At 53.8% G+C, this 23,956-nt stretch overlaps 7 protein-coding genes across 7 annotated transcripts; 4 read left to right on the forward strand and 3 right to left on the reverse strand.

Moving 5' to 3' along the window:
- The first annotated feature begins 335 nt into the window (after window positions 1-335).
- On the forward strand, window positions 336-1,562 carry B0T23DRAFT_8268 (ribosomal RNA-processing protein 7-domain-containing protein). Its single transcript, XM_062841856.1, has one exon. The coding sequence runs from the start codon at window positions 421-423 to the stop codon at window positions 1,390-1,392; it is 972 nt and encodes a 323-aa protein (XP_062696734.1). The 5' UTR covers window positions 336-420; the 3' UTR covers window positions 1,393-1,562.
- A 1,525-nt stretch (window positions 1,563-3,087) lies between these two features.
- On the forward strand, window positions 3,088-6,823 carry B0T23DRAFT_8276 (Afadin and alpha-actinin-binding-domain-containing protein). Its single transcript, XM_062841858.1, has 2 exons — window positions 3,088-3,433; window positions 3,537-6,823. The coding sequence occupies exons 1-2, from the start codon at window positions 3,251-3,253 to the stop codon at window positions 6,648-6,650; spliced, it is 3,297 nt and encodes a 1,098-aa protein (XP_062696735.1). The 5' UTR covers window positions 3,088-3,250; the 3' UTR covers window positions 6,651-6,823.
- A 713-nt stretch (window positions 6,824-7,536) lies between these two features.
- B0T23DRAFT_369199 (Hydantoinase B/oxoprolinase-domain-containing protein) lies at window positions 7,537-12,292 on the forward strand. The gene is made up of 3 exons (XM_062836500.1): window positions 7,537-7,620; window positions 7,768-10,399; window positions 10,450-12,292. Exons 2-3 carry the CDS (start codon window positions 7,894-7,896, stop codon window positions 12,057-12,059), a joined length of 4,116 nt encoding a protein of 1,371 aa, XP_062696736.1. The 5' UTR covers window positions 7,537-7,620; window positions 7,768-7,893; the 3' UTR covers window positions 12,060-12,292.
- A 37-nt stretch (window positions 12,293-12,329) lies between these two features.
- B0T23DRAFT_305878 (major facilitator superfamily domain-containing protein) lies at window positions 12,330-14,152 on the reverse strand (the record flags this gene model as incomplete). The annotated part of the gene is made up of 5 exons (XM_062834339.1): window positions 12,330-12,434; window positions 12,482-12,865; window positions 12,913-13,455; window positions 13,554-13,725; window positions 13,878-14,152. 5 exons carry the CDS (start codon window positions 14,150-14,152, stop codon window positions 12,330-12,332), a joined length of 1,479 nt encoding a protein of 492 aa, XP_062696737.1.
- Window positions 14,153-17,117: 2,965 nt separating this feature from the next.
- B0T23DRAFT_424617 (putative serine/threonine protein kinase) lies at window positions 17,118-19,689 on the reverse strand (the record flags this gene model as incomplete). Its single annotated transcript, XM_062839861.1, has 4 exons — window positions 17,118-17,392; window positions 17,449-18,200; window positions 18,277-19,191; window positions 19,274-19,689. The coding sequence occupies 4 exons, from the start codon at window positions 19,687-19,689 to the stop codon at window positions 17,118-17,120; spliced, it is 2,358 nt and encodes a 785-aa protein (XP_062696738.1).
- Window positions 19,690-20,504: 815 nt separating this feature from the next.
- On the reverse strand, window positions 20,505-22,219 carry B0T23DRAFT_349051 (integral membrane protein DUF92-domain-containing protein). The gene is made up of 2 exons (XM_062836027.1): window positions 21,843-22,219; window positions 20,505-21,762 (listed from the first exon to the last, which is right to left on the reverse strand). The coding sequence occupies exons 1-2, from the start codon at window positions 22,026-22,028 to the stop codon at window positions 20,800-20,802; spliced, it is 1,149 nt and encodes a 382-aa protein (XP_062696739.1). The 5' UTR covers window positions 22,029-22,219; the 3' UTR covers window positions 20,505-20,799.
- Window positions 22,220-22,493: 274 nt separating this feature from the next.
- Window positions 22,494-23,350, forward strand: B0T23DRAFT_8430 (uncharacterized protein). The gene is made up of 3 exons (XM_062841873.1): window positions 22,494-22,881; window positions 23,007-23,116; window positions 23,229-23,350. The coding sequence occupies exons 1-2, from the start codon at window positions 22,607-22,609 to the stop codon at window positions 23,068-23,070; spliced, it is 339 nt and encodes a 112-aa protein (XP_062696740.1). The 5' UTR covers window positions 22,494-22,606; the 3' UTR covers window positions 23,071-23,116; window positions 23,229-23,350.
- The last annotated feature ends 606 nt before the right edge of the window (window positions 23,351-23,956 follow it).

The following is a 23,956-nucleotide window of genomic DNA, read 5'->3' on the forward strand; positions in this document are numbered from 1 at the left end:
TGGTATACCGTCTAGAGTCCTTGAACGGGCAGCACGGGCGTGGCTGTCGGACACCCTGTTCACCCAGCAGCCTGAAGCCCGAGATTCGCGAGCTTTTGCGGTGGTAGACAAAGTCTTGTGTAAACGAAAGTCGTTGTGTGAAGTCGGTATTTTCCTATGAGAAGGGTCAAGTTTGTAGCTCCAGGGTGTGCACAGGCGCTAAAGGTACCTACCTGTATGTTACGGCACTGATCACAACCAATCACCGTTTGGTATAATTTTACAAGGCTGAGAAGTGGGGCGCAAAAGTTTCGTGGAGACGGCGACGGGATGCAGAACGAACTGAATGCTTCCATCTTCGCTTTAGTTTTCAATCTTCAAGCAGAACTAACTCGAAAATCACACTCGTCAACAGCACGTTTGCGTCTCAATTCCATCAAGATGGCGCCATCTCCGCAAACAATAGGCGAATTTAGCGTCCTCCCGATCTCGATCCCTCCCGTTCCGTCATTCCCTCGCAATGTCGTTCACTACCTCTATGTCCGACGAAACACTCCCAAGATCCCCACAGCCAACGACTCCAGGAGTCTCTTCCTCGCAAATGTCCCCGTCGACAGCACAGAGCTTCACCTTCGCGCCCTTTTCGCATCACTAGTCGGCGCCGGCCGCTTCGAGAGCGCTTCGTTCGAGGATGAGAGGAAGGAGGCCGAGGCCGTTGCCGCCGCCCTGGACGCCGCGCCCGCACAGGCGGTACGATTACTGGCTGCCCACGGAAAGAAGAGGAAACGCGAGGATCAAGAGGCTGCCGAGCGAGCCGAGGAAGAAGCTGCTGCGCGACTCCCCAGCACATGGACCCGACCACTACGAAAGAGCGGCAGCACTGCTGTCGTGCTGCTCGCCGACGAGAAGAGCGTCCACCAGGTTCTGAAGGCGATCGCAAAGGTTCACAAATCCAAGAAATATCCCACATGGGGCGGCGAAGGAAATGTCGTGGCCGAGCGCGTACCACAGCTGGGTTCTATCTGGCTTAAGGCGCACAACCAGCTTTCCTACCCCGATCGGGATCAGCTACAAGCCGCCGTGGATGCGTTCTCGACCATGTTCGCCAGGAGAGAGAGGGAAGCGGCCGAGATTGCCAAGAGATTGCGCAACGAGCCGGACGAGGACGGTTTCGTCACGGTAACACGCGGTGGAAGAAGCGCCCCGGCCACCAGGAACGAGGCCGAGGAGGCCAAGAAGAAGATGATCGAGAAGGCGGAGAAGAAGAAGCAGGAGATGACGGACTTCTACAGGTTCCAGATGAGAGAGCGCAAGAAGGCCGAGCAGGAGGAGCTGGTGAAGCGGTTCGAGGAAGACAGGCAGAAGCTGGATGCCATGCGCCAGAAGCGCGGCAAGTTTGTTCCCGAAGCATGAGCGGCATAACCTTCAACCAGGCTTTGTGACCTCTGCGACTCCAGCAGTTCACAGCTACGCTTTTCTTGGGCAACTCCAAGTTTTGCGACCAAGCGATTATTTCAGGGAGCACGACACTACACAACAGACCTGCTGGAGAGAGGGTCCGGTGTGAACTTGCGCGCGCAAGACCATGCGAGTCTCTCCAAACCTACCATATGTCCAGGTGTGTATCTCCAGTTTGCGTTTCTTGCTTCCCATATCAAGATTCCATGATGACGCACGCGGGGCCATCAGATGTCTTTTTTTCGCCTCTGGGTCCAACTCCCATGGGTGAAAAGGCAAACGCTGACAAACACCGCGTTCCAACAATCTTCTCAAACACTCTGAAATGTCTTGCATACCGGTTCCCGCTTATGTTACGCATCTGTTGTCGTACGTAGTTGTGCTGACTTCTGAGACCAGGAACCTCTTGGCGTCAATTGCATGGCATAGTCATTCCGCTTTCGCCGTCGTCATGGTGATATAATCTTGGAAGACCATATACCCAACATTCACGAAGCAAGGTGACAATCCTGGTGCAGTCAATTAGCCTTCATCGACGGCCACACAGCAGCAACCGCAACGACAACATTTGTTTGGAAAGGGTCAAAAGGGGATTTTTTTGTGCAACGGAATAGAGGACGGAAAAAGAGGCAACGGAGTTCAGGAGTTCAAGAGGATTGGAAAAAGCCATTCCCAATATTTGCGAGGCTGGCAATTGTAACATATGTATATTTGCATCTTGTCGGAGTCGAATGGAAGGCGGAGACGGGATCATCTGTCAATCGTATCCTGCTGACGGCCTGCAGCCCCCCCCCCCCCCCCCCAATGCAGATGTCGGATCATCACTGCCAAGGAGGGTGGAGGAGGAGGACAGAGAAGAGGCGGATCAGGGGTCCAACAACCATTCAGAAGTGCTTGTACGCAGGCGGGGGTTAGGGTTTTAGCATGTACTTTGTATGTTGACTTGCGTTTCAACTTGTTCTCCTGGCTGGCTTCCTTCCTTCTTCGCGGTCGCCGGCGGTGTTTGTGACGATGCGGTGTGATGAGCTACACGTAGCGGTGCCGCTGTGGTCCAGCTCTCCAGCGCTGTTGCGGCCAAGCTGTGGAGAGCCATGCCAGTTGTCCCGTAGTGGCCCGCCACAAAAGTGGGTGATCGTATCTGGATACGGGCTCGAGACGGGGTGTGAGCCGGGCCGGGGGAGGAATTGCTACAGCAACGGCCCCACCACCTCACCCAACGAAGTAAACATGTGTGATGCCGGTTCCGTTGATTCAAAGATTCGAACGCTTTACCCACACCTCCACTGCTCCAACTGCCCACTGCAGTGCCACCCTGTATGTTGCATTCGCCAATTGTGAGGCCGGGAAAACAAGACATCCAATTGATCGACCTTCAGCCAGCGATTGACGCCTTAAACGCCGCCCATCCGCTCGCCCACCACCAGCTCGCCAATTACCTACATGCGTGTGTATGTGTGTGTGCGTGTGTGTGGTATGCAGCTCGTTGAGACCCGGACCCCTTGACAGGTTGACATCGATTGACCCCTAACGGTCAGTCCTCTGCATTGCCGTTGCTGTCGCTGCTGTCAGGTTCCTGGCGCTTTGCTGCTTCCAACCTTGACGCCAACCCAATCCATTTACAACTTGGACTTCGACTTCGACTTCTCGTCGCAGCAGGCCGCGACAGTGGTGTAAATCGGGAAGGCCCAAACGGCCCTTTACGAGAAGTTTCCAAAGCCGAACCAGTTCAGTTCACTAACCTCCCAAACACCATCGCCGCCGAGGTCGGAATGATCACGATAACCGCCTTTTACACCGCCAACAACCGCCCAACATGATAATCTCAGACAACCTCCGCACGGCATCCATATACATCAACAACCAGCTGCTCTCGCGCGGCCTCCTCCGCGATGGCGACACCATCGACTTCGCCTACCCGGGCGACAACGATGACGAGCTGGCCCACACAATGGGTCGTATAATGGGGGTAGTTAACGACCTGATCCTCCGGCGCGACGTACGTTTTCTTTTTTCCTTCCTTACCGTTCTCCTCTTTCTTCTCCTCCTCCTTTCCTTTTCCCCCTCTTTTCTTTAGCTAACAAACCTGCCCTTTACTGCAGCGCGACGCCGAAACCCGCGAATCCCTCTCCCAAACCCTGCGCTCCCTACGCGCCGAGTCCCTCCGCCAAAGCACCGACATCGTCCGACTGTCCGACAAGCTGACCGATTCCGCGCGCAAGACCGCCCTCGCCGAGCAAGAGACTGCGCACGCTCGCGCTCAATTAAAGGCTGCCGAGCAGACCGTCGCCCGTCTGAAAGAGGAGGCTGCCCGCCAGAAGAGCCTGGTCCAGCAAACGAGAAATGCGTGTGCGAATGAGATCAGGAAGCGGGATCGCATGATTGAGGGGCTGAAGAAGGCGGTGGCGGATGCGGGGAGGACAAGGGGCACGGGCCATACCAGGGGGGCGTCGAGAGACGGTGGGATGGGTAGTGGGCTAGGAGGTGTGATGAGCATCGTGGTACAGGCGGGCGAGGAGTATAATGCTGAGGCGGGCGGCAAGATGGGGGTTCCGCAGGGGATGACCGGGTCAGAAGGGTATGATCTCCGAATGGAGACGAACGGGTTCCTTGCGGAGCTGGCCAAGGGTCTCAGCGAAGAGAATGAGGTTCTACTTGGGCTGGTGAGGAGGACGGTCAAGAGGATGCAGGAGATGAGTGGGTGGGATGTGGTTGCCAATGTTGTGGTGCAGCAGCAGCAACAGCAACAGCAGCAGCAGCAGCAGCAGCAGAAAGATGAGGGCGGGGATACGAATATGGAGGGCGGAGGCGAGCTGAGGAAAGAGGAGGACGAAGGGGAAAAGCACGCTTTGGTGATTCCTACTAGCTGCGAGGAACTTCAGCGGGACCTGGAAAATGTGTTGGAGCATATGCGCATCATCTTGACGAACCCATCGTTTGTCCCCATCGAGGAGGTGGTGGTGCGCGAGGACGAGATCCATCGGTTGCGCGATGGCTGGGTCAAGATGGAGAGCCGATGGAAAGAGGCAGTTCACTTGATCGATGGCTGGCGCAATAGGATGCAGGTCAGCGGTAAGGCCGTTAACGTGGAAGAACTCAAGATGGGCTTGCGACTCAGCCCGGTCAAGGTTAAGAACGTGGCAGAGACTGCGCATGGGTTGCAGCTGGAGATGCCCAGTGTTAGAGAAGAGGAGGATGCAGAAGAGCAGGCGGATCGCGAAGATATCGAGCGGTATCTTGAGAAGGAGAAGGCCGATGCTGCTACCGCCGCTGCTGCCGCCGCCTCTACGAATGCCTCTATCCCAAGATCTCGAGATAGCTCACTCCATCTTGTGCCGGCACCATTGGGAGGTGTGCCTGACGACCCTATGGACGAGGACAGCGAGCAATCGAGCATCTTCGAGGACGACGATATTGATCTGGACGACTTGGAGGACGACGACGAGGAGCCCAACGTGGAGGTCCTTGGGCACTCGTTGATGTTGAGTTCACCGCCGCTTCCTGTGCCACCGCAACTCAGTCCGCTCAAGGATTCGCCTGCGGCGGGTAACAGGGGTGGTTTTGGACAGCCCAACTTGCGTCGAGGAGGCGGAGACTATACCAACGACCTACGAGCAGTCGAAGTAGGCCCTCCTGTACCACCACACGCCGACAGACCGCAGCAGACGAAGAAGTCCATCCGGCCGGTGCGACAAGAAGATGATGATGCTTCAGTTTCTGAAAGGGAACAGTCACGTCCATCTACTGCGCCATCTGCTACATCTCCCGGTAGCATCAAGCTGGTCAAGGCAGAGGCATACGGACCCAAAGCGGCAAGTGCAGCGAGGAAGCGGCCAGGGACAGCCACAACGGTTCCGACAGGCCCCACTACTAGGACACGGTCACGTACACGTACGGCTGAGTCGGACCGTGAAGCTCCTCCTCCTGCTGCACCTGTGACCAGATCACGAGCCCGTGAGGAAGCCGCTACATCTGGTGGGACTGGAAGAGCACAGACAACAGCCGCGAGAAAAGCGGCCGCTGATAGGTCTAAACCACCCATCACACGTGCTGCACCCTTCAGTACGGCACCAGGAGCAAGAAGCAAGAGCCAAACCCGATCACTCACATCATCCGGTAAAAGTAAGGAGACCGAGAGCAAGACGGGCCCCAAGTTTGCCCCAGGTCATAGGCGAACCAACTCAGAGAAGACGACCTATTCCAACGCCAGCGGCCCTGGCACTCCCGGAAGGGAAAGGGAGGTAGCAGGCAGTAACTCCCGACCTACCACCTCCAGCGGGCTTACCAAGACAAGGGAAGCCACACTTCTTGCCCAATCACCCAAGCTCGCACCATCACCCAGGTTTACCAAGGGCCTAGCCACCGCCAACAACAGCGAAAACGGCAGCTCAACCGATAGCGCGAACCGCAGCGGCGGCGGTGCCATCTCCCAATCTCCTATCATCCCCAACCGCTCGCCCAAGCGAACCGGCAACTCGCGTCTCCCGCTGCCTCGGACAGGGCTCGTTAATACCGCTGCCCTCCAGGCACAGCAGAGCCCACTCAACGTGGCAGCCATCGCCGCCAAGCTAGCCGCTTCTGAACGAGAGGCTGACGCGGCCCGGGTCAGGGCCAAGCTGAAGGCCATGAAGAGGTCAAAACAGGAGAGCGTGGGTCCCTCTCAGTCTCAACGGTCCGCCAATGGCTCCAGCCAGAGACAAAGCAAGAACCAAAGCCAAAGCCAAAGCCAAAACCAAGACCAAAACCAAAACGAGAAGCAGTCCAAAGACAACCAAAAGACCAACAACAACGGCCGCGCCACCCCCATGGACTGCGACGACAATGATGAAAACGAACTCATCATCGAACGCCGCCGCGCCGGCACACCCCGAGGCAGACAAGACAAAACTCCCAAAACAGCCAGCAGAGCGGCCCGCGAACAGGAGGCGGAGCTCTTCGACTTTGAACAAGAAGATGAAGAAGTCGATGAGCTCGCCGGACCGGAAAACCATCACTACAGCATGGGAATGGGTATGGAAAAGTTACATGTGCAGAAGAGAAAGAGAGAGAAGATGAGGACGAGCAGGACGGCCAGCAGGAGGAGGAGTACTCTGAACCCGTGGGAACTGCAGAGTTTGCTTCAGGGGAGTGTCAATGTGCCTCCCTTGATGCCCCCGCCGCCGAATCCAATGACAGCTGGGATGGGGATGACTACTGATGTTGGGATGGAAGGTTAGATTAGGCTGACAAGGCATGGATGGCTAGGAAAGGTCCAGGAGGTAGATGGTGTCATGGCATGGCTCCATGTTCTGCATTGCTGCATAGTGTTGGTGTTTTTTTTTTTTTTGGTTATTTTTGGTGTGCTGGCTGACCTGACTTGGGTGATTGGTTTGTAACGAAAACTCCGGCCTGGTGAATGATGGTTCTGCCGGGTCTATCCGGCTTTAAAGACGGCCGCCATTTTCATTTTGGTTTTTCCTGCTATGGTATAGGTAAAAGGTATCGTTTAGTCTACCTTTTGATGGCACGCGTGGGCTAATGATGATAATGACTTTTCTATCTGGATACTGTCTGGTCTAATGTCTAAAATGGTTCACGCCGCTGCCCGGTTGATATGGATGGTTCGTGTAGACCATAAAAGAGCATGATTGCATATAGAAAAGGATGTATGGTTTTGGGATGTAAGGCTCGTCGCGCACTGTTTGCCTTGGCGGGATGGAGTGTTTGTAATATCTCTAACAAAAACCGCCTACTATCTGGATATCTACCTATCATTGGCGTCCATGATCGACGACAATAGTCCACCTCCCAGATAGCAGCAGCATTATTGATTCTTATCTGACCAAGTGTGGCATTAGGGGCTCAAGTCCCGAGTGAACGGGCTGTAATCGCCTTCACAATGCTACCTTCTTTGACTCATCTCGAAGCTGTTCCGTAAAGCTCCGGTAAGATTTGGTTATGGAAACGACTTTCATGTTGTCGGCGTTTGGAATCCGGGCAGATGATAGGAGGACGAGGACGGACCGTTAGATGCGGCACTGCTGCGGGGTAAAGTCAATGACAAATGTGGGGTTTGTTTCCGTCGCCCGCCGTCTCCGAGAGGCCGATAGAGCTCCGGGGGGGCATTCCTCTTCGGGACCACTATCCTCCAAAGAGCAAGGTAGTTATCAACCTATACGGCGTCAGAAGTGCCTGTCTGTAGCATCTGTAAGTGCTCCTCCTGCAGGAACATCCGATTGCCTCTTCTTACTCGCTCTTCACTTTGGACTTGATGACGATCACGACGTCGACGACACACTCACCCCTTCTTTTACAAGGCTGGAATTTAACTCACGATTGTTGTTTCCTCTTTAGTGATAGTGTGATACCGAAAGACTCCGGGTATAAAGAGAGAGCAAGAGACTGTTGTTGTATCACTCACTTCCGCTTCACCATTCATCCCATAAGCCCTCTCCCATCAGATACCCAAAAGACCTCATCATGGGCTCCTCACAAAAAGACCGCGGCGTACGCATCGCCATCGACAGAGGTGGCACCTTCACAGATTGCGTCGGCAACTACAACGGCGAGGACATTGTCATCAAGCTTCTCTCCGTCGACCCAGCCAACTACGATGATGCGCCCCTCGAGGGTATCCGGCGCATCATGTCGCACTTCCTGAAGAAAGAGATCCCCCGCGGGCAGCCATTAGACACAGCCAAGATCGATTCTATCCGTATGGGTACAACAGTTGCAACCAATGCTCTCCTGGAAAGAAAGGGCGAGAAGATCGCCATGGTGGTCACCAAGGGCTTCAAAGATTGTCTTGTTATCGGCAACCAGTCGAGACCCAAGATCTTCGACTTGGCGATTCGCAAGCCCGAGGTGCTGTACTCAACGGTTGTGGAAGTGGAGGAGCGTGTCACACTCGAAGACTACGCCGAGGACCCAGAACGCCATCTCACCAAGGTGGACGTCAAGGCCGGGACCGCCGAAGCCAAGAACGCCGACCTCGTCATGGGTCTATCAGGAGAAGCCGTCCGGATTCTTCAGAGGCCAGAAAAGGAGACCATCCGCGCCAAGCTCCAGGAGATTTACGACAGTGGCATCAGGAGCATAGCCGTATGTCTGATGCACGCCTACACCTTCCCCGACCACGAGGCTCTCGTCGGCGAGGTCGCCCGCGAAATCGGCTTCACCCACATCTCCCTCAGCCACGAGCTCATGCCCATGATCAAGCTCGTCTCGCGCGCCACCTCAGTCTGCGCAGACGCCTACCTCACACCCGCCATCAAGAAGTACATCTCCGGCTTCCAAAAAGGCTTCGTCGGTGGTCTCGGAACCAAGGGTGTCAGGCAGTCAGAAGGTGCTGTAGGCGCTCGCTGCGAATTCATGCAATCCGACGGCGGTCTCGTCGACGTCGACAAGTTCACTGGTCTCAAGGCCATTCTGTCCGGCCCCGCCGGCGGCGTGGTCGGCTACGCCATCACCTCGTACGACGAGAACACCAAGATCCCCGTCATCGGCTTCGACATGGGCGGCACCAGCACGGACGTGTCCCGCTATGGCGAGGGCCGGTACGACCACACCTTCGAGACCACCACGGCCGGCGTGACCATCCAGTCGCCGCAGCTGGACATAAACACCGTCGCTGCCGGCGGCGGTTCCATTCTCTTCTTCCGCAACGGCCTGTTCGTCGTTGGCCCGGAGTCTGCTAGCGCTCACCCCGGCCCTGCGTGCTACCGCAAGGGTGGCCCAGCAACCGTTACCGATGCCAACTTGTTCCTGGGTAGACTCTTGCCTGAGTTCTTCCCCAAAATCTTCGGCAAGAACGAGGATGAGGGTTTGGACCCGGAGGCTAGTAGGATCAAAATTCAGGAACTGGCGGACCAGATCAAGGCCGAGACGGGCAAGGAGATGGACCTTGATGAGGTTGCGTACGGCTTCCTGACTGTGGCTAATGAGGCCATGACTAGGCCCATCAGGAGCATCACTGAGGCCAAGGGTCACGATACTTCCAAGCACCGTCTTGCTACTTTTGGTGGTGCCGGTGGTCAGCATGCTGTTGCTATCGCCGAGTCTTTGGGCATCAAGCAGATCCTCATCCACCGTTACTCTTCCGTCTTGTCGGCGTACGGCATGGCTTTGGCTGACGTGGTTGATGAGCGCCAGGAGCCTGACTCTTCCGTCTGGAAGGCCGATGACCAGTCCGTCATCCAGGGGCTCAAGGACAAGATGGAGGCTCTCAAGGAAAAGTCCCGCCAGGCGCTTCGTGACCAGGGATTTGAGGACGATCAGATCGTGTTCGAGGAGTACCTCAACATGCGCTACCGCGGAACCGAGTCGACGCTGATGATCATCAAGCCGACCGCCGAGGAAGCCGAGAAGCACTACAACGGTAACGACTGGGACTTTGCCAGCGCGTTTGTGCGCCACCACAGATACGAGTTCGGCTTCACGCTGGAGGAGCGCGACATTGTTGTTGATGATGTCCGTGTCAGAGGCATTGGCAAGAGTTTCCGGTATGAGGAGAAGAGTGTCGATGAGCAGCTCAAGACGATTCAGAAGAAGGATGTGGATGTCAAGAACACGCACAGCACTGCCAAGGTGTACTTTGAGAATGGACGGATGGATACACCCATCTACAAGCTCGGGGATCTCAGCGTGGGCACTGTGATCAAGGGCCCGGCCATGCTGGCTGATGGAACACAGACTATTGTGGTCACACCCAAGAGCACTGCCCTGGTGCTGGAGACCCACGTTGTGGTTGATATTGAGGAGACGGATAAGAACAAGGATCAGAAGGGAGATGGCGAGCGCGAGGTTGATCCAATCATGCTCAGTATCTTTGGCCATAGGTTCATGGCTATTGCTGAGCAGATGGGTATGGCTCTGCAGAAGACCAGTGTCAGCACAAACGTCAAGGAGCGTCTCGACTTTTCGTGCGCCATCTTTGATGCCAACGGCGGTCTTGTTGCCAACGCTCCTCATTTGCCCGTCCACTTGGGTGAGTATCCCCGATTCCTCAACGAATGTTTCTTGGCTGATGATTTCTAGGCTCCATGTCCACCTGCGTTCGCCGTCAAGCAGAGATCTGGAAGGGTAAGCTGCGCAAGGGCGATGTTCTCATGACCAACCACCCCTCTTATGGCGGTACTCACCTTCCCGACGTCACCCTGATCATGCCTGCCTTCAACGCAGCCGGCGACAAGATTCTCTTCTACGCCGCCTCCCGGGCTCACCACGCCGATATTGGCGGTATCACCGCCGGCAGCATGCCTCCCCACTCCCGCGAGCTCTACCAAGAGGGTGCCGCCGTCAAGAGCGAGAAGCTAGTCTCAGAGGGCAAGTTCAACGAAGACCGCGTCATCGAGCTCTTCCACAAGGAGCCCGCCCAGTACCCCGGCTGCAGCGGCACCCGCTGTCTCGCCGACAACATCAACGACCTGCGCGCCCAAGTGTCCGCCAACCAAAAGGGCATCTCCCTCATCGAGACCCTGATCGCCGAATACGGCGAAGACACCGTGCAATTTTACATGGTCGCCATCCAAAACAACGCCGAGCAGCAAGTCCGCAACCTCCTGCGCACCGTCCACAAGCGCTTCCAAGGCCGCGACCTCTCCGCCATCGACTACATGGACGACGGCAGCCCGATCCAGCTCAAGGTGACCATCGACCCGGAAGCAGGCGAAGCCGTCTTCGACTTTGCCGGCACCGGCCCCGAGGTGTACGCCAACATCAACGCGCCCGAAGCCATCTCCTACTCGGCCATCATCTACACCCTCCGCTGCATGATCTCGGAGGACATTCCACTGAACCAGGGCTGTCTGAAGCCCGTGACCGTCAAGATCCCGCCCAAGTCTCTCTTGTCCCCTTCCGACAACGCCGCCGTCGTGGGCGGCAACGTGCTCACCTCGCAGCGCATCACGGACGTCATCTTCAAGGCTTTCCAGGCGTGCGCCGCCTCGCAGGGGTGCTGCAACAACCTCACTTTTGGCTTTGGCGGCAACGTCGCGGGCGAGAAGGAAGTGAAAGGATTTGGATACTACGAGACCATCGCCGGTGGCTCGGGTGCCGGCCCGACATGGGAGGGAACGGATGGTGTGCATGTGCACATGACCAACACGCGAATCACGGACTCGGAGATTTTCGAGCGTCGATACCCCGTTTTGTTGCGCGAGTTTTCGATTCGGAAGGGGTCGGGAGGAAAAGGTAAACACCGCGGTGGCGATGGCGTGGTGCGCGATATTGAGTTCCGACTGCCGCTGCAGGTCAGCATCCTTTCGGAACGAAGAGTGTACAGACCGTATGGTCTGGCGGGCGGCGAGGATGCGCAGTGCGGGTTGAATTTGTGGGTGAGAAAGGTGAAGAAGGCGCGGTGGGAGGATACGCTGCGCAAGATCCAGAATGGGGAGCAGGACCAGCAGGAGGAGGATGCGAAGGAAGTGGGGGGTGAGGCTGAGGGTTATGAAGAGAGAGTGATCAATATGGGCGCGAAGAACAGTGCGCCGATGAAGGCGGGCGATAGGATCATTATTTGCACGCCTGGTGGTGGTGGATGGGGAAAGAGTGGTGAGGAGAGGGAGTTGGATGAGCCTCGGGATCCGATGGGCGCGTGGAAGATGGGAAGTCATGCGGCGAGGATGGATTTGGCGCTGCAAGCTTGATTTGGTGTTTGATGTTGGGGACCTGATGAGTGGTGAGGTGAAGAAGAAGAAGAGGAAGAAAAAGTTGTAAGCGCTTAGCGGGAGTCTGTTGTATGTATTTTCCAAGTATGTATGTAAGTATAGCAAACGAATATGAACGTAATATGTACCAACCCGTCCGGGACTCAAAAAAATACAAAAGTCATCAACCAAGTCAAGATCGCTCAAAGCTTGAACCTGAACCCCTCAACATTGATGGCCCCGTCCACCCACTCTCCCCTCGCCAACTTCTTATTTTGCCTGCTCAGAATCATCCTCATCGCCGTCGCCGCACACACCGCAACAAACGCCGTAACACAGTTCACCACCATGGCCACCGTGTAATGCGGCGCCGCGCTATTCGGATACAGATAGCTAGCGTAGATGCTACTGAAGCTACCGACCGCATTGATAAAGGCCAGTGCTGCCGCTCTCTTCGCCGGCGGTCTGGGCATGGTATTCGAGACCCACGATATCGCCACCACGAAGCTGGAGTAGACCGAAGGGACCATGAGCATCATGCTCAGATAGCGGGGGGCAACATGCGTTGTTGTCGCGGCGATGATGTACGCCACGATGGCGACGCACATGGGGACGGCAATGTGGAAGTATCGTTCGCCCGTCTTGTCGGCGTGCCAGGCGTTGGCGAAGGTGACAATGACAGCCAAAACGTAGGGCGGCGCGGTGAGCAGGAGGGAGTGAATCCTGCTGTAGCCGAGGGTTTGGACGACGGTGGGGAAGAAGTTGGTGACGGTGCCGGAGGCGACAATGCAGAAGAGGAGGACCATCTATCGTCGTCGTCGTCGTCGTCCATGTTAGTTTCCGACTTTACCACACAAACACGCGGTAAAATACGCGAAGGGGGGGAGAGAATACTAACCAAAACATAAGTCCTGAAATCCGTAAACGCCATCTTAGCCCCCTGCCAAAAAGTCTGCTTCTCCCCTCCCACCCAATCATCCACGCCTACATCCTCTTCTAACCGCCAAACCGCCAGCGACTTCTCTTCCTCCGTCAGCCAGCTCGTCGTCCTGGGGAAATTCGGCAGCACAAAGAAACACGCAAAAGCGACGAATATGGTCGCCGATCCCTCGAGGATGAACAGCCACTGCCAGGCATGAAACCCCCTTGCTCCATCCAATCCGGATACCACGCCCGCTGTGATAAGACCGGAAAAGGCACCTGATAAGAGGGAGCCCGAGTATAGGATGGCGGTACGCAAGCCGAGCTCGGAACGCGTGTACCAGCAAGAAAGGTAGTACAGACAACCCGGGAAATAGGCGGCTTCGACGAATCCGAGGAGGAAACGGACGACGTAAAGGCCGGTGACGGAGGTGCAGGCGGAGGTGGCGGCGGAGATGGTGCCCCAGACTATCATCTGTTCAGTGGGTTAGTCAGAGAGTAATGGAGGAGGATACAAAGATGGTGAAAAGAGGAAGTGAAGGGAGGAAAGGAAGGAAGTAAGAAGTGACCTACGCAACAAGGAAGATAAATGGCCGGTTTTCCAAACTTGTTGAGAAACAAGTTGGATGGGAGTTGCATCAGGAGGTAGCCGACAAAGAGGATGCTGACGGAGGTTTGATACTGGACGGAGGAAAGGTTAAGGTCGCGCTCGAGGTTGGCGAGTTTGGCGGCAGCGATGTTGTTTCTGTTGTATGGTATATGTGTCAGTGAGTGACTGTCTTCTTTTTCCATCCAATTCTTCCCGTGCCATATTCCCAACCCCCGTTCTCTCAGGATATCCCGGATCACCCATATGATCGAGGTAACGGACGCAAAGCAAAGAGAGTATGGACATACCGATCAATATAGTTCAAGAAATACATAATCAAAACAGCCGGCATCAACCTCCAGTCAATCTTTCTCTTCAACTTCTTCTCCAGGTCCTGGCGCTCTGCCGGACTCAGGGCTGCAATCCAAGACGGTGGCCGAAGGGCATTGTTATGATCGGGGTGATCATGGGAGGAAGGACTTTCGGTAAGTTCAATGTTCTGGACGTCCACGACCTTGGTACAGTCGCCGTGCGATTTTGTTGCAGACATGTCAATCTTGGGATACACTGTTGGCTTTGTCATATTGAGTGGTTGAGGGCGTGGCTCTTGAACTGTGAGACTTCGGAAACAGGCGGCAGTTGGAATCTCTACTTGTTCAAAGAAAGCGGCAGCAAGACTGGTTTATGTACTCGTTCTGCTTGTCTCCTTCGTCCCAACGTATGTAAGTCAGGTAGGTAACCACTGGCAATGAATGATACTCCATGGCAAGTCGAGCTAATCCCTAACCGAGCTTGGTGATCGTTGCATCCCGAAAATCGCATCGTGGCAAAATCCCGGGTGTAGATCCGGGGTAGAAGCTTACAAGGCTAGGGTTCGAGCAAGGAACAAGGAGGAGGAGGAGGAGAACTAGTGTACAATCTTTCTAGGTTAGTACCTCATCGCTTATCTGTTTCGTTCTTATTTTCCTTCACTCCTCAAGTACCTGATTTCCGCGCATAGTACTCAGTTGTATGTACATGACGGGTTTCCATGACATATGCCCGTCGAAGCATTGCATTGCACCGAACCGCAGCCTTGCTCTTGCTCTCTCCGAAATCCGGCAGTACCACAGTACTAGGGCGCTTTGTGATGATGGAGGATCGACGAGAATTGCTAGGTAGGTAACGTTCCAGACCTAGGATGGGACAGATGAGCTGACGAGTTTGAAGAGCTGATGACCCTGATGAAGCTCTTCGGCCCCGCGATGTTTGAAACAGCTTCTCGCCACTTATACTTTGCGGCCCATTTCTCCGCCAAGTGGATGGGGATAGGCGAAGGAAGATGGAGATCTTCAGTAGGTAGTGAGCCGAACCTTCCTATCTTCGCCTCTGTCTTGTGTTCAGTCGACAATGTCGAGCCGACTTTGTCCCTTTTAGTTGCACCTACCGCTTCCATCAGGATGTCAGCAGGACCACCACCATCGATGTTATCACTTTCCTTTCCAACCTAGCGTGGAAATATTCTCCGTTCTTTGGTAGGAATCAAGTATCGCAGTACCTAGATCCAGATGAAGATCGGAGCGCTTGTTGCGCGGAAGGTGGGGGATTCTATGGGGACATTTGGAGGAGAAGGAAACATCGTCAGCGTGGGGAACATAACGTGAACGTGATGTGGTTGACTTCCATGGTTCCATCCTGATTCTCGATGCCGAATTGGAATAAAACAAGACCAAATCTGCCGGAAATTTGGTCGGACCATGCAAACTCCTGATCACGATAGCTTCATTGCCCGAACATATCAGAAAGCTTCGGACTTGACCCACCATTCAGGAATCAAAAGTATGTAAGTCTCATCCAACGTAGCATACAAGCCAGGTGAGGGCCTGGCCAAAACTTTGCCTTGCTTTCGTTGTGCATTTTGACTTGCCTTGCTTTGTAATTACGAATGCTTGCGGTCTTCTTGCCTTGTTGACAGCTTGCATAAGTCTTTGCACATATCCGAAACTACATATTTTGCCCCGACTTGCCGGATTACCGAACGTACCAAAACGCACTTTCAATGAGGTAGGTAGACGGGTATGATCTTACCTTGGCTTGGCTTACCCTGTGTGCCAGACAGGTCTCATATCCTCCTTCTAGCGCTCTTCGAAGCAGGAATGATACCGTTCAACCACCAATGCGCAATGCTCACGGAGTGCACTCCACCAATGACAAAGTTTCACATCCACACGCCATGTTCAATGATGAATGCACGTACGTACTGCCTGCGCGGTGAAGGGCACGTTACCAACGACATGGAGCCTGTTACATTTCGAGTCTATCAAAGATCTCAGTTTCGCGGTCCAGAACGGTCTAAATAGACTTTGCTACTTATGGTCAAACAAAGCCAGGAGAAGGCCAGGAATACAGTACCACTGTCGTTCACGTGCTCAAAACTAGTTTCATTCACTGAGCCGCCTACGATGGCTCTTGGGTTTCTGGTTCCTGCGTATCGGATATGACATCAGCCCCACCACGTCCAACCCTGAGCACTCCCCCAAGTAAATGTCCCAGCTGTTAGGCCTGCAGGATACAAAAGACTGCGCCACATGTGGCGGTGGACTGGATGGAGGGCACATATACAAACTACCTAGCTCAAACACTTGGATTTGGTCAAGTCTTGTAAACTGTCAATGTGTGTTTGAGCTTGGGAAACGGGCATCTGTCACACTGTGATCATCAACCAAATAGTTACCTACCTATCAACTTTTTGCTCTGTAATTGGTGGCGGTTAAATTGATTTTATACTGAGTTGGGGCACAACTTTATGACCTAGATGATATCCCAAGAGATATGCACCATGTCTTTATCGAACAGCGTGCTAGGGAGTAATAAATTCTACATGGTTTTTTGGTGTACATCTAGTTTCCGCAAAAAATGACTACAAGTGGCTCGTCTCAAAATCAGATTCAAGTCTATCTCCTCCCAACGGGTATCCCAAATAGCGTTCAACCACCATAGCTTGATCATTCTAATGCCCACCGTCAACATCATGACGGGCAGTCTGATATGTCTTTATAGGGGGAAAAAAAAAATGAAGCCTCCACGCTCCCAAGTCATCCCCGAGATGTGTAGATGCAGCATTAAAAGCCAACCCAACGGAACGAATGTGTGATGCCGTGTCTTCCTCCAGCGAGAGAAAGAGTCCTAATTTCAAAGCCAGTCTAGCACTGACAAACTCGACCATCAAAACACTGCTGGTGCATGATGAGACATGACATGGTATAGAAGAGAATGATGACGCCCGGCCCCATAGTCTCTAAACGTGGGCGTATCTTGTATGTCGAATTGCTTCCATGAAAAATGATCTTCCCAACCCGTACTGCGAATGTTTCCTCCTGTTCAACAAGTCAAGGAGCATTAGTCATGTTTGTTGATGGTGTCCAACAGTGTAGGCTGCGGTAAGTATATGCAAAGGGTACAAAGGCATCAGCAACCCATTAGCCAGAACTGAATGCCCCGAATCAGTGATACAAAAGCAAAGGCATGAACATAGCGACCGCAAGCCATTAATCATTTGTCGGGGCATCTCAATCTGCGTCTGCCAACTGCATGATGAGTTTGGCCGCCATATCAAGGAAGGGGAAGGGGCTCGTGACTTCCTTATCCTCTAGAAGCTTTCCATCAGGGGTCTCGTAGCCGTCTACCTTGAAATCGACAAGATAGACGCCGTGCTCCATTTCGTATATCTGAATCTCCATACGCATGGCCACAACCTGGTATTTGCTGTCGCTGCCATCCCGGCCAACATGCATGTTCTCTCCTGCTTCGCTGAGGCCGGAGGCAACAGAATGCTTTTTGAGTTCTGACAGCCAAGTTAGCCAAACCTTGCCATGTAGGGCGGACCGACCGGAAACTCACTATCAGTTGTCCACCGAATCTTGATATGCCAGGGGTCCGCAGGAAGTCTATATGTCTTGGTGGGATCCATGCTGGATGATGACTTCTTGCGGGCCCCGATACTAGGCCCATCATAGTCATCAGTGTCGTCATCGTCCCGGTGGGCTCTTTCGTAGTCTTCATCGACAATCCACCCAGCGCCAAGCTTGTTTAGCGCCTTGTAAATACACACCAGCGCCTCCCAAGGAGCGTTCCGGGATCGAATACCAAATTGCCATCGAGCAGGCTTGTTCTTCTTGGGCGGGTGGACGGGGGTCAGTCCTTGTGGGCGCTTGTTGGCCTCGTCAAGGCGAAGTTGACTCCTCGAATGTGGCTTGAGTCTTCGGATGGTCTCTTCTTGTTCGGCTTGGCTGCGCGGCTGATTTGCCGGCTCAACGATCGTGGGGATGGCATCAGGGGGCTCAAGACCTTCGGCCTTGGCCTTCTCTCGCTCCATAAAGACCCTGTGGTAGGTAGGAAGACTGCTAGGCAAAATGCCGATCTTGCTGACATATGGCCGCGGTGAAGTTCCTGTGCTAACGGATGCGATCGAGCGAGCTGATGACATATTTGGGTCATGGAGCGGACTCGGGACAGACTCCTCTGTCGTGAGGCCTGGAATTTCTTCATCGGTTTTTAGTAGGATATCCTGGTATTCCTCATTGGTGTTGTTCCAAGAGGACGATGGTCGCAAACTCAAGGATTTGCTTTTTTGCGTCAAGCGATGTTCACCACTAGGCAAGTGTAAAATAGACGCCCAAGGAGAATGGGACGTGGCAAAGTCAACTGCGAAAGAAGGACAAAACGGACGAGTATAGCATCGCAAAGGGATCGATAGGTTCCAAAGATGAGAAGACAAAAGACTTGTTGGGAGGGAGCGTAGACTCACGGTTACTCTGCATCAGCTTGTTCTCACGCACGATCATGTAGGCATCTTTGATGGCCGAGGGTTCATCGGCCTCCAAGGCCTCTTCGACATCTCTCTTGCCGTAGCCCATGGTTTTACTGATCTTCTCCGTGACCTCATTATGCAGCTTCTCCTGTTCCTGCGGAGGGGCATTTGGCGCAATGTCGCTAACCTTGATGGCCTTGTTGGGGTCCACGCCAGTATTGAGGAACTCCTCGACAGGAGGGTGAAGGTAAGCCGGCAGATCCTTGAGAAACCACGGGTCCTGGCGGATTTCGTCAATTGTGGCACGTTGAACAGGGTTGACGACCAACATCTTCTTGATTAGTGACGCCGCGCCGGGACTCATCCATGTCGGCACCATGTAGCTTCCACGCGCAATTTTGGCAAAAAGACTGGGGATATGCTCGTCGTCGAAAGGGAGGCGCCCGACGAGTAGGACGTAAAGAATGACACCGCAACTCCAGACATCGACTTCAGGTCCTGCGTAAAGCTTGCCGCCAATGACCTCGGGAGCCGCGTAATTGGGAGAGCCGCAGCTGGTCTTGAGGAAGTTACCGTCGGTCATAATATTGCTAAGACCAAAATCGGCAATTTTGACATTGAGATTATCGTCCAGCAAGAGGTTTTCGGGCTTTAGGTCGCGATGAACGATCTTGTGACGATGACAGTATTCGACGGCGCATAGCATCTGCTGAAAGAAGCGGCGGGCTTCGTCCTCCTTCATCTTTCCATGTTGAACAATGTAATCGAACAATTCGCCGCCGGCATACTCTAGCACCATGATGATCTCGGTTGGTGTTTTGATGACGGTGTACCTGGTATGCGCGCCGGGTTAGCCAACGTGTACTTGAAGGACCAGAGCCAACGTCTGCGCATGGGCGTCAAGGGGTGCCTTACAGCTTGATGATATGGGGATGCCTTAGCAATTGAAGATACTCGATCTCGCGCTCTACGCGACCTTGCATGTCGCGGCTGATGAGCTTCTTGCGGGCGATGATCTTGAGAGCGACCTGCTGGCCGGTGCTGCGATGGACAGCCAGCTTGACCTTTCCGAAGCTGCCTTCGCCGAGCGTCTTGACAATGTTATAGGCACCGATGCGCTGCTCGGTGCGCATCTTGTCGCGGAGGGGTGCGTCGGCCATGACGGCGTTGATATTAGGGTGTAATTGCTGACCGTGTTGGCCGTATTCGTGGAGGTTGCCGGTACTGGGGCCAAAACCTGATGCGCCATCGCCGGATCGCTTATTGCGACTTCGGATCTGAGAAGGAGACAAGGAGATGGAAAGCTCCTCGTCATCGTAGGCCTGTGCCATGGCGGACGGAGTCGCTTGCAACACAGGTGGACGACACTGAATCGCGGATGGGAGGTCGTTCGTTTCGTCTGACCAGATGTCGTCCGACTGGATGGTGAAGACGGCGAATGGGGAATGGAGGAACCGCGATGGCCCCTCGATTGAATCCTGGGAGCGGGAGCGAACAGACTCCAGAGGTTGGAGCTAATGAAGCTAGGTACGTCAAGTCAAACAAGGCTCGGTGGGCTGTCTGGGTCGTAGCGTCGTCGGTCGATGTAAGGTACCGCCTTGCTTGTTCAGGAGAACATCATGTGTCGGATGCGCATTCGGTCGGTGTTCGGTTGTCAGCCGACAAGAATCAGCAATCGCGGTGGACGGCAGCGGGCAATCAAGTGGGTGTTGGAGCTGTTAGTAGGTTAGGAGGAAGTGGACAAGCGAACACTGCAGCGGGGCAACAATCAAGAGATGGTGTAATGGAAAACGGGGTGGAAGGAGGCGGGCGGGGATCTGGGGTGAAGAATGGGGGAATTAGTGGAGGATTTGGGAGGATGCAGGGACGACATACGGCAGCATCGCGGGGTCAGAGCGCTCCGGAAAGCGGCCACCTTGACTTACAACGGGGCTGCCGAGCCGGACGGAAAGTTCCATCATTCATCAGCTACCTACTTCATGTTTCGTTACTGCCGCCTGGCCGAGGGCAGGTCATCCGGCTCGGTCACAGGACCATTGTCACAAGGCCGATAAAAGCCTTGTGTACACACGTCACGGTGTCTACCACACATTATGGCCCAAAATGGTAGCAAGTCACAATTACAAAGACTAGTCTATACGATGTTCTCGTGTATAGAATACTAAAGGATTCAATTGTAAGCCGGGCTGGTCTTCGATCCCATGTACGGATCGCTGGTCTTGAATTGTGGATGTTTGGTACAATGAGAACCTCAATGGACAATCGCGCCGGCTTTTGGTTAGCATCATCCGGATAGCAAGGTACCTCCTGCCCAAGCTTCACCCAAAGCCGCGATCTAGATATGTAATCAAAATGACGACTAAACTCTCATATGTCATCCATGGAATTGTTTACCTAGCCAACATCTAGCAAAAGTCATTCACTACCCACCTGCGACTGCCTTACGCCCACCATGGCGACAACACAGACTGCAGAGGAACTCCCCAATACCACGATGCGACGGCCATCGCTCCCACGCTCATGCCAGATGCCATCAAGAAGTTGACATCATTGTTATCAAGCAGGTCCCAGCCGTTCTCCACCACTCGCGACGGCCTCTCGTCTCCAAAGCTCGACCTCCGCTGCTTGTTGCGCGGATCGTACTTGTTACCGGAAGCGGCGCCGACATCCTCCACCGCATCCGTCCCCTCGCCAGACAGAAGAGAGGACTTGATCTCAGCCTTAGTACGACCAGCAACGTTGTTGGGGTTCGTAGCGTTGGTAACCAGTACCCTCACGCCACCCTCGCCCTCCACAATCTTGCCCGTTCGCACATCCTTGACACTGGCCTGGAAGAGCCCGCCCAAAATGCTGTCCACAACGCTGCCCAAGAAACCCCAGACGGTGAGACCGAGAATCAGCATACGGCGCTGTCCCAGTGACCAGCCCGCGGCACCGCCAAGTCTCGTAGCCGTCTCGTCAGTGCAAAGAGGCAAAAGAAGCATGGACGCCGTAACGATGATCATGCTGCCCAACAGGCCAGCGCCAAGACCGACGAGGGAGACGCCGCCGTTGGTGCCACGCGGTACCTTGCGCAAGTTCCAGCTTGTGATTAGGCGCGGCTCGCCCTTGGACAGAATGCCCAGCTCGGAGCTAAAGGTGTCGGCCGCAACGCAGGCATAATTGGCAATGATACCAATCACCAACAAATCGCCGCCCCAGGAGAAGCAAAGGCTACCGGTCCCGGTGCTGGTGGGATTAGCGATCAGCGCCTGCTTGCGCACATGGAGCTGATAAGCGTGGAGCAGAGAGAAGATGGAAGCCGTGAGCGAGTTGGCGAACACTTGGGTGTGACTTCTCGGGCCCTCGCCGCCCGACGTGCCCTTGGAGTGTACTGTGAGCTTGGCCTTGACGTTTTCCTTTACCTAGCCGGGGAAACATGTCGATATTAGTAGTCATGTCCACGACTAACTTGTGCCGCCCCTGGGTAGAGCTTCAGACTTACATGCGTTACCCGCGTTCCCGCCAGGAAGAACACGACGAGCAGAGCAAAGGGAAGATTCCAAGGGTGAACTGCGTGTGCAATGGCCGTAAGGAGAGCAGCAAAGATGCCGCCGGGTGTCAACGACTTCTTGGAGTGAGCCCTGTAACAGAGCGCCGCGATCGCGGGCACGGCGATTTCAACTCTCATGCTGCCGCTACAAATTTGGTGTAATCCTCTTGAGCGGGTATTCGGTTGTAGCAGATGAGGTTTGGTCTCTGATGTTGTAGTAGTTTCTTTCTTGACAGAATGTTGTTTTTAGGCAAGATACAATGGCTATCTCATTGTTGCTGGCAATTCGTGCAATCAGCTGTTTCGTTGTGACTTAGGTTTGTGTTGCTGGCAACAAGTTGAACCTCACCCAACTCATGTCATCATTCAGAAGGCCGATCGATCCCCGGGCCTGTTCAGCACTTGAAGGCCCCCTGTAGCAAAGTCCCACCGCCTTCCTTGTTGGGTAAATGCACCTTGGCCAACCCCACTGCACCCGGCTGGAAAGAGGAGTTAGGAGTGGCTGGTAAGTCCGACTTCATGGTCGAAGTCTTGGCATCGCATCCCGTCCCACCTGATGATCTTCGACGGACAATGTCAGCTTCACATCAGCTTCGCTTAGTTGTTACTTGTGCTTCCATTCTTCCATGCTTCCATCGGACGGCGGAATCATACGAGAATAGAAACCAAGCCGTGTTACCACATCAACGGGTTCTTCGCCAATACTGATATACAATATGGCCACAAAGATCGCCAAGATTGTTTTGGACAACATCAACATAATTTCTCTTTTGTCTGTTTGGTCATGGCAACAGAGGCCGTCTATTGGAACTGTGGACTTCTTTGTTTTCTTCTCTAATTTACATTACCTACCCTGCACTTACATCCTGTTGATGAGGCCTTCACTCGATATGCCACTAACATCCTCTCCCTCTTTGCTATCTATCACTTCTCATACCCATGCCCTGTTATCGTTGTTTTTTTTTCCCCCCATGTTTGTTTGCTGCGATCGGTACGTGCTCGACGATGCTAACCCGAACCATTTACTTCTTACCTTTTTTTCTCTCTTTTTTTTTTTTTTTTTTCGCTTTGGCATGTTAAACGTCCATGACCTTGACCCATCATCCATCTTTCCAGTTGTACCCGCCATAGCTCCGCAATAACTTCAAAGTCAACATTCAACATTCTGCCACGACGGTGAGAGCAGACTAGTTCAGGTCCTTGGGATTATTACTAGTTCAACGAGTGTGTGTTGACGGTTTCCAAAGTCTTCCCCTGACCTACTGCTTCCAAGTTCTCACTTGCCCATCAAGCTTCGGCCAGTACTAATGAGTACCTCCCACTTCGGGTCAATTCCAGTACCAAACCGCGGGTAATAATGCTTCAAGGATGTTCTTCCTTTTCTTTGTTGACTCCTGAAGACTTCTCGACCACACTGAAAGGCACGATGAAGCTTTGCTTTTCCTCCTGCACATTGGATCAGTCGATCCCATAAAGCTTTCCACTCAGGATCCATCCATTCTTTTCCTACGCAAACACATACACAATACTCCTATGTATGCCTTCGAATCAGCTGTATCCAAGTTAGAGAACTGAGTACGTCAGCAGCCTGGTTTTCCTCAAAGTCCGTGTTATGTCGGGTCTTAGTCTAGAGATTCACCAACAGGTGGGTTTCATATCGTTCGACGCATGGGAAGTGGTATTCGAGTTCGTTCCTTCCACCTCCATGTTTTCCGGCTCGGAGCTTCGTGCTTGTCCGCAAGCTTGAGGTTGACAAGGCACGAGTGACGTATCCGACTGGCCTGCAAGTTAGTATCACCACGCAGTCACGGCCTGAGAGCCAAACCCTATGCTCATGATCCAGCCACAGTATCATAATATTCACCACCTTAAACTCACAAGGACTTTTCCGTCACTGTTCGGATCAGCGCAGGATTCGTCCTGATGACTCTTGCTCAAAACTCTTCCGGCCCAAGGTGGGTGTATCCTTCAATCCTTTTCGAGAGCTTGCTGACCCAGATAGACCTCAGATCCATCTCCCCTCTTTTGGAAGACTCCTTGGACGATGTTCCAGATGTACTTGACGA

Source organism: Neurospora hispaniola (assembly GCF_033458365.1).
Source record: "Neurospora hispaniola strain FGSC 10403 chromosome Unknown B0T23scaffold_1, whole genome shotgun sequence".
In the NCBI taxonomy this organism is placed as follows: Eukaryota; Fungi; Ascomycota; class Sordariomycetes; order Sordariales; family Sordariaceae; genus Neurospora; species Neurospora hispaniola.

What these genes read in the sequence shown, in the direction of transcription:
- B0T23DRAFT_8268 (XM_062841856.1), top strand. Translation starts at nt 421, where the DNA reads ATGGCGCCATCTCCGCAAACAATAGGCGAATTTAGCGTCCTCCCGATC.
- B0T23DRAFT_8276 (XM_062841858.1), top strand. Translation starts at nt 3,251, where the DNA reads ATGATAATCTCAGACAACCTCCGCACGGCATCCATATACATCAACAAC. An exon ending in ACCTGATCCTCCGGCGCGAC is followed by an intron (nt 3,434 to 3,536) that starts GTACGTTTTCTT and finishes CCTTTACTGCAG; the next exon opens with CGCGACGCCGAAACCCGCGA.
- B0T23DRAFT_369199 (XM_062836500.1), top strand. Translation starts at nt 7,894, where the DNA reads ATGGGCTCCTCACAAAAAGACCGCGGCGTACGCATCGCCATCGACAGA. An exon ending in TCATTTGCCCGTCCACTTGG is followed by an intron (nt 10,400 to 10,449) that starts GTGAGTATCCCC and finishes GATGATTTCTAG; the next exon opens with GCTCCATGTCCACCTGCGTT.
- B0T23DRAFT_349051 (XM_062836027.1), bottom strand. Translation starts at nt 22,028, where the DNA reads ATGAGAGTTGAAATCGCCGTGCCCGCGATCGCGGCGCTCTGTTACAGG. An exon ending in CGGGAACGCGGGTAACGCAT is followed by an intron (nt 21,763 to 21,842) that starts GTAAGTCTGAAG and finishes TTCCCCGGCTAG; the next exon opens with GTAAAGGAAAACGTCAAGGC.
- B0T23DRAFT_8430 (XM_062841873.1), top strand. Translation starts at nt 22,607, where the DNA reads ATGGCCACAAAGATCGCCAAGATTGTTTTGGACAACATCAACATAATT. An exon ending in ATGTTTGTTTGCTGCGATCG is followed by an intron (nt 22,882 to 23,006) that starts GTACGTGCTCGA and finishes CCATCTTTCCAG; the next exon opens with TTGTACCCGCCATAGCTCCG.